This window comes from Xenia sp. Carnegie-2017, unplaced genomic scaffold, assembly GCF_021976095.1.
Source record: "Xenia sp. Carnegie-2017 unplaced genomic scaffold, XeniaSp_v1 HiC_scaffold_20, whole genome shotgun sequence".
NCBI lineage: Eukaryota > Metazoa > Cnidaria > Anthozoa > Malacalcyonacea > Xeniidae > Xenia > Xenia sp. Carnegie-2017.
This window is the reverse complement of record NW_025813483.1, coordinates 8,975,941-8,984,787: the sequence shown is the minus strand read 5'-3', so window position 1 is coordinate 8,984,787 and position 8,847 is coordinate 8,975,941. Positions and strand designations below refer to the sequence as shown.

The following is an 8,847-nucleotide window of genomic DNA, read 5'->3' as shown; positions in this document are numbered from 1 at the left end:
TACCAGATTCGTAAATCATATAGATATAATGACTAAATTTGACAAATAAAAACCAAAAATTCCTACATCATCAAACCAAAGAATTATAATATGCGAATAAGAAATTAATTGCTAAGAAATCAATGAAAAAATTAGCAAACTTCAAGATGTGCAAAATGTCAATAGCAGTTATAAAGAGTCACGATCAAGTACGTCCCCGATAACAGTCATTAAACAATTCAAAACTTAATTGAATAACGCGAAAGCACTTTTGAATCACTATCAGCAGTCTTCCAAAAATTGACAAAATCAAAACCAACATCAATATTGCAATTGGAGTGATGAGCAGAACATTTTGAATCATATCAAAGGATGGAAATATATTTTGGCTGTTGGAAGAGGGTGATAGATCTTCGCCGTAGTAGATACATTTGATTAATGTCAATCCACACAAAATCACATGACAAAAGAGAGAAATGGATTCAATGACGTTGTCACGAGGGTTCACGAAAGGTTTCACATACGTATGAAAAGCCAATATGGCGGCACATATTGTTAAGGCAAGGATCATCTTTACTCGATTATCTTGAACAAACGTTAACACAAGAATAATAATAAGTCTTCGAAACACCAAAAACCCTTCCCATGGTATCTTGGATTGGGGAAAACAAAGAAAAGCCTCATGGGTGCGAAATGGAGTGAGAAGCACTCTAAGAACACTTGCTTTATCGTCATCTTGATGATATCCTTTGTTCCCTTGAAGACTTTCAGAATTACCATATTCGCGTATATCTCTTTCTTCATCACTGCTCATTTCACTATTGTTATTCAACAACTCATTTCTTTCCTCGGAGTAAGATTGATCTCCTAACTGGTTTTGAGCATTACTACCACTGTTCGAGAAGCCGACTTCATCATTGTAAATCTGGCTTTCATTAGAAACTTGAGCTTTACCCTTCTCGCTGTTTCCAGGTCTGCGTCGTGTAACAAGGTGATCAATGTGAAGAACACGAAAAGATGAAGGGCTTCGAGATTCATTGAAGTCACGTTTAAAGATGATGTAATCTTTCATTAGCAAGTACAACCAGAAACAACAGAAGGGCAGCGGTATTAAACACGAAAAACAGAAATGCGAGGCCGAGATTCGACCTGTTCTCAAGAGATACGCTCCTAAAACAGGCACGAGACAAAATGGGAATACAGAAGATGCAACGTAACCTATGAAAACATATTGAAACGGTTGATAACATTTTATATTTCCATCCAAAAACAAGACGTTGTCGTCACCAATTCGTACGCAGTGAAGCAGTGAAAAGCACAATTTTGTTGAAGATGCGTACATCAAAAGTGCAACATATGTATATGCTGAGAAAATCCTCGACTTGAATGTTGAGGAGGATGGTGAGGAAGAAAAATTACTTGCTAGTAATAGCAATTCATTTTCCTCATTCTTACAGTGTTTTAGAAACATCAAAATAATTTTAGTGAACAAAAATATCAGCCCAAGAAGCACTAGTAAACAATAGCCAATGGAATGAACTATTATTGCCTTTTGAATGGGTAGAAGACTGGGAAGAGGGCAAGTGAACGAAGAGAAATCGACGGGGATCAAATGTACGAGACGCAATACGTCATCCCCTAGCTGACTAAGGAATATATTGCGCTTTCCGCCACCTACTACACTCTGCAGAAGGCGAAACACTTGGTAATAATAAAAAAATATTTTTAGTAAGCCACTATTCCTTTCTTTTGCAACTTGCAAACCCTGTCGCCGAAAAATCCCTTTGTAAACACGAAAACCTTCTATGAAAAAACACTCAACGTCATGGTGGAAAAGGAAGAAAATTAAATAAAGGATCAATAATGCCATCGCACTGGGAATGAAAGCATTTACAGAACAATCACTATTCAAAGTGCATGAGGTACTAAACAAACTATCCGACATGCCTCTTAAACATCTTCCACAAAGCGTGCCAGTTCTGTTGCCTTGGCAATTATTATAAGTAACACAGTGAGCAAGGTTACAGCAATAACCCGGTGGACATTGTGCGAATGTGATGGATGATCGAGACTTGTAGCCCCAAAAATTTGGTCGTGAACTCAGGACACCACCATTGCAAATTCCGCCACGTGGACATTGCATGCATTTGACGTCATTTCTTTTTGTGATAGTGAATTTTGATCTTTCTAAAGCGTAAGTCTTTAGGGGACATTCATTGCATCGTAAGTACAAATACCTACATTGAAAGTAGGAATATCTAAAAGGGCAATGCTTTTCAAAAGATATTGTGTATCCATGTGGACATACGACAGTGAAATTGCCTTTGACAAAGAGCCGACAATTTCCTTTTTGGGAACTTCGCATAAGTACTGTTTGCCCCATGTTAAGAGCATTGAAAATAAATACGTTTTTCCCCTTGAAATAGACAGGAGAAGAATCTTGCAAGTAAAATTGTGTAGCACCCGTATCGCGTTGCCAATTTTTAAAACGACAATTTCTAAAAATCACTCTCCTCACATCCATAACTTGTATGATCGCTTTAGACGGGTCTTTTCCCATTCTGTTGTCACAGAAGCGACATGAAATCATCAAGTAGTGACCTTTTTCTAACACTATCGAAGATATGCCACTAGGGTTGCTTTGTCCGTTGTCAATGAATAAATTGTTTTTTAAAATAACTGGCTTCCATTGTCGCCCGTTATTGAATTTACCATTTAAATGTTTGTTCGAGTGGAGAAGATAAATATGTAAAGCAGCAGAATTGTTTCTAAAAGTGTTGTTAACTATTTGAACTTTAAATGAATTTCCGATAATTGATAAAACAGTACAACGAACTGCTGCATGTTGATTTAAGTTGTTCTCTGCGTTGATTTTTTTTATGGATACTGCTGTTAGGATACGATTTCTCACATTTTGGTCTCTGATTAGCAATGGCACATATTTTTGTTTATTCGGTGTTCTTGCGTAATGGTCAATAAAAGTGGTGCTCCATACTGTTGCATTGAAAATATTGGCATAAGGTTTTATCTCCAAAAGACTGCTATGTAAAAGAATACGTTCTCCGTCAAACACCGTGTTTTCCACAAAAAGCACGAAATTGGAAGTTTTATTTTCATAAGTTTTCCTGTAGACCGTTTTCAGGATGACCGGACTTGATCTAAAAATGTTATTTTTTATGTTTACAGTGAGATTTGAGCAAGTTAAGTCAATTCCTCCTTGCTTTGCACCCTCAAATAGAGAGTTACGCACGTTTATGAAACAGTTCAGCGATTTCTTACTGCTAACACCTCGAAGATCATCTGAGATTGTTAAATTTTCAATTGTCAATGCAAATGTTGTCGCTTCGTTGCAGTCAACAGCAGTACCTGTCGATTTCAGTATCAAATTGTGCAAGCCAATTTTGCTGATGTTCAACTGTCCATTCTGAACGCGAAATAATGGCCATCCTTTTTTATTACAAACTATTAATGCACGTCCATTTCTTCCAAAAATCGAAAGACTTTTGTTTAAATTTATAGAGGTGGAGTCGTACGCCCTTTTTTCACATTCCATATACGGTCTTCCACCAGCATAATCAACATAGATTTCATCGTTATCATTTGATAAACGTACGGCATATCGTAAAGTTTGACATGGTGTCGTCCAGTTTCCGCAGTTGTCATGGTTAGTTCCACCGTGACTAACAAGCCAATAAGAGGACGATACGAATTTGTGACCAGAAGACATAACTGAAACATGGGACAATCATTTCAACTTTGATTTCATTTAATCTTTGGAAAAACACAAGAATGCTGATAAATAAAAATATTAAAAATTATTCCTAAATGTTTATAACTATCAGAGAGAATTATCTAGTTTAAATCCAACAAAGACATTGCTAAGAACAGAGTACAATATGGTTCGACTAGGAACTGTTGATTTCTGCATCCATTCGTAAAATACTTAAACTTGCAATATAGCATGCTCATAGTCAATGATTTGCGAACAATTGTAATGAAAAAAAAAACAGTCAAAAATTGAAATTGCAGACACAGAAATTTTTTGACCAGATATACCTTGTATCAAAAGCAGCAATGTCCAAGTATGAAATCTAACTGGATCACACGAGCAGGAATGCATTTTCACTAGAGAGGGAGGAAAATTTATCAGTTACTGTTTGATGTAGTTCTTGTCAACTAAGAGTCTAATGGTTGTGGACTGCAGCATTTGATCAACCGATTTCAATTAAATTTTGCCACTACACAGGAATGGAGTATGCTTCACTTGATTGATAACTCACAAAGAGGCAAAATTGCGTTTGGGTTATACGAATCTAGCTACATATGTATGCTATAACGCTATTCCATGGTGTATAAGCTTATTTAAGCTTATAAGCACGATCACATTCTTTATGACACTAACACTTTATACAATAAAGTGAATGGTTTGAACCTAGGAGCATAGTTACATGTCGGTAGATGTAGATCGTCCATGTTAGTAAAGTCCCGATAAGGACAGTTGATGTTGATGTTGAATGACGTTTCGACGACCTGAACGGTAGTCATCTTCAGATTAAAATGAGGAGTCAAAGTCAGTTTCGCCGTACTTGTTGTCTGGTTTATACGTTATCGTATTGTGTACGAGTCAGTTGTGTCTCTTGGATTACTCTAAAGAAGTGCAGTTAGTTGTTCCTTCCTTTGGGGTCGTAAATTGTTGTGATCTGCTCAGCAGGCTATGCTCTAAGTTGGTCTATTAACTTTCTAACGTATGACGTTGTCTGTAGTCAGCACTAAGCTACAAAACAAAGAACCGAACGAAACGAACAACTCAACGACAACAGCAACGATACCTTTTATCAAAGGTACGCTGCGACTATATCTCACGTATCTTGCGACCATACAACACACGTGTTGCACATAAACTAACTACAACGTTACGACAAGTACTAACGAACGTCAAGGACAAAAAAACAACCAATTGAACGACAAGGTTCAGTCGGAGCAGTTTACAAAATAAACTGTTTCGATTGCAACGCCTCCCACTATATCGGGGAGACTGGCAGGAACTTAAACATAAGACTTACTGAACACAAACGAGCAACAACAAAAAAGGACAAGACCAACCACGTTGCTTCAAAAAGGTTTGGATAATAAATTAAATTTAAATGATTTAGCTACAATAAAAAAAAGCCAATGAACTAATAACCATTATAACTAAATTGTAAACTGGCCATCCAATTCTTGCTTCAATTTTAATATTGCAGCTTCTACCTTTAATAGATTTCACCACCCAAGTAAACAGTATGTCTTAGCTACAGAGAAATTAAAATATTTTACTAGGTTGCTCACAAAAAAACGATAGCATTTCTGGTGCAAACGTGTGGCTTTTTTAAAAGAACGAATGGCACGCGAAATGAGATGAAAACCATTGAGTGAAAAAAATACAAAACTGCAATACTGCCTAAATAACAAAACATAAACTCCTTACATTTCTACAAGCACATGCAGAGATGCGCTATAGTCCATTTTGCTCGAGCAAAAACCTATATTTTAAATTTATAAACGGAATTTCACAATGCAACAGTTTGCCCAGTTGCAATGAATGGTGTTAAGACAGGATGATGCTTTCTTGGATATTATTGGTTTTACATAATTAACCGACAGGTTTACAATGACAACATTTTGTCAAGGTCAACATAACAATCATGCAGCTCTTTTAAGTGTAGAGTGACTTCATTTGAGCTTCTCGAAAACACAAAAATTCAAGCAGCTTTCTGTCATAACGAAAATGACATAGTGTACATGAAAACCAGCAATTTCAGGGAAGTATTCGATAGTTTTAAAGTAACTTTTGATATCAAATAAATGCCAGTTATAAGTGATCATAGATCAGACTCACCCTGAATTAGGAGTCAAACATTCCAGTAGGAAATTTGCTCTGATTGTGTGTGATGAAAGACCTGTCCAAGAGTCTTTGAATAACGCTGTTATAAATATACTTCAATATCATTCTCACTTTTGTACATTAGCATATTTTCAAATCAATTTGAAATGACTGTACGAAAAATTAGTTCAGGTTGACGGCACAGCAGTCAAACATAACACTATATTTTAGTATAAATCGTGTAGTATCATATATATTTAAAAAAGATGCATGAATGTGGGATGTCAAGACCGTTTTAAAAGTCGCATTTTTGTGCATCGAATGTAATTCATATTTTAATCGACTTTCATTTTTTTGTGCGGCACATGGTTTCAGATTTCGAATATAATTGTGTCGCTTTGAAAGCTGTAAGCCGTTTCCAGCAGGTTACCATTCTTTGTTTTTCAAAACGTCCAAACAAAAATGGCGATGGTGCAAAATTTAAGAAAATAGAAAAGAAGGTGATTTCTGAATATGGACACTGTTTGAGTATTAATTCGTCTTAAAAGAAGTCGACGACGACACAAGCAAGTAACTCTCAACCACTTCAATTGATTGCGAGAAGGCTAATTCTTACGGCTCTTTCTTTGATATTGCTCATTTCGAGAACACGAGATATGACAACACGTGTTCTCTGTTTTTCATCTTGTCGCCGCTTTAGCAGAAATTTTAGATGGTGGGAAGACGTTTGGTACAATTACAGCTACAGACCTTTCAAACAGACTTTACTTATGTCAAGAGCAACATTTCGCTTCATTCTAAGGGCCTGTTTATATGGAGCCGAGTTACCCGGCTGAGCGAGTTATTTGCCAAGCCGGGTAACTCGGCCCTTGTATAAAATGAATGCATTTCCCGGTGAATCGTTTATATGACACATCCGAGTAGCTCGCCTTGCCGAGAACTCGGTTTGTGCAAGCGAGTTAGCCGGCTAGGCGGGATGAAATTTTTCCATATAAACGCATTTGCCGAGTAACTCGGCGAGGCGAGAAAATTGGCTCTGTTGGTACGCATGCGTACTAAGCTTTGTACTTGCAGTATTATAATACAAAAACATACACATGTCATAATTTTCAATTTTATATTCACCCATTCCATTTTTACTGCGAAACTGTGAGGCTTTTTAAAATCTCGTGTCTTTACTCGAAGTTAGCATAGCCAAACTTCATTTAAGACAAATGAACGGAAGTACTAGCCGAGTTACCCGAGTTACCCAAAACATGTGAACATTTTAAACAGGGGTGAAACTAGAATGCCAATTGGCGGGGATACGATTGAATTTTTATACATTCAACTCTTGCCGACCAATTTCTTTTAAAATTACAATCGACTTCAGAACATATCAGTGGCTGAAAAGAATTATCCTTTTGTTTATCCTTTAAGATTATAACAAGTCACACTAACTGAGCTATGAAGTGTGACTCAGTTATGTGTGACTCAGTTATGTGTGACTTCATAGCTCAGTTGGTCAGAGCACTGCACCGGCACCGCAGAGGTCATGGGTTCGAATCCCGTTGAGTCACCTGATTTTTTCAGGTTCATGAGACAACCACAGAATAGATACATACAGAAGCGCCACTCAGCGAAAAATCTGTCCCCTACTTGTACCCAGTTCTTAAGTGCGCATCTTTTCCGTCCGCCATTACTCCAGCCAGATAAACTGGCCAGAATGTATATAGATTAATATTATGAAGAGTTGTTTTTCGAAAATTTGACGAATTTAAATTCACTTATGGACAAAATTTTTAATGCCATCGGATAGGATACCAAGCATATGAGGTGAGAAACAGTTTTGTTGTAAAATACGTTCTTCAAATATAATTTTACGGGTTTTATAGTTTCTTGCCTTGAATTGTATGCGAGATCCATGTTTAGAACGTCTCTTATATTGAACGGCAGTTGCCCTAAGAATTTATAATTTAGGACAAAAGTAATAAATATATTTAGTGTGATTCCATTTCTGTATTTTCTAGTAAAGAGTTTCCTATTAGAATGGTCAACGGATTTGTTAGAAGCGATAAAACAACCTACTGTGCGTAAAGAACGTTCGTCAGATGAAGACGTTATTAGTATAAAATTTGGACTAAACTAATTTATATTTGATTCTTGAATCGGGGCTTTTTATTTGCAATGTAGCTTGTCTGCATAATTGTAATTGAAAGTTTTTATTTGTAATTGTATATTGAGTTCCTGTGGCTATCATGTCTGTCAAATTTGTATTAACTTACAAATAAAGATGTTTTTTGTTGTCTTATTTTTAATAAACAATATATGAAATTACAATTTTTTAAAGAATGAAGTTATTGATAAATTGTTACAATTAAATTAACAACTTTACCATTATGTCAAACATATTGTCAAGCTCCTACAGCTTACCTCTTTGGTTAAACTTCACTTGTGAGTTGTGACCAACAATTGTATGTGAAAAATGATTAGAATTATGTTTGATTCACCGCATTGATCAACCAGCAGAGAAAAATTATTGCAACAAAGGGCTCGAAAATTTAATTTTTGCTAAAATCCATAAACTTCATTCAGTAAATTAAAATTTTTATTGTAAGTAATTCTCTGCAGAATTCTTATATGATAAAATTAAAACTGACGACAAACCATATACCGAGTACGCATCTCATCAGATACATATCTACTTTGTAAATATTCCGAATAAACCCTCATTTATCAAAACGGACGTCGAATTAATGATAAATTGTTGAGAGCTTGATGTGTTAACTGTATCCACAAAAAATATTAAAAAAATGGCCAATCTATAGAAATATTTGGGTTTATTTGCCAAAACCCATCCGTAGAACTATATATTATATTGCGATCTGGCTGCATTTATCTGGCTGGAAACATGGCCGCCGTGTAAAGTTGCCCGGATGCTGGGGATACGAACATCAAAGGTTCCGACATCGAGTGGCGCTTCTGTATGTATCTATTCTGTGAGACAACTGCTTAAATTGTCCAGC

General features: G+C 36.1%; 1 protein-coding gene across 1 annotated transcript; it reads right to left on the bottom strand.

Moving 5' to 3' along the window:
- On the bottom strand, positions 1-3,706 carry LOC124441649. The gene has a single exon (XM_046992113.1). It carries the CDS (start codon positions 3,704-3,706, stop codon positions 185-187), a length of 3,522 nt encoding a protein of 1,173 aa, XP_046848069.1. The 3' UTR covers positions 1-184.
- Between the last annotated feature and the right edge of the window lie 5,141 nt (positions 3,707-8,847).

Coding starts and splice junctions, on each gene's coding strand:
- LOC124441649 (XM_046992113.1), bottom strand. CDS start 3,706: ATGTCTTCTGGTCACAAATTCGTATCGTCCTCTTATTGGCTTGTTAGT.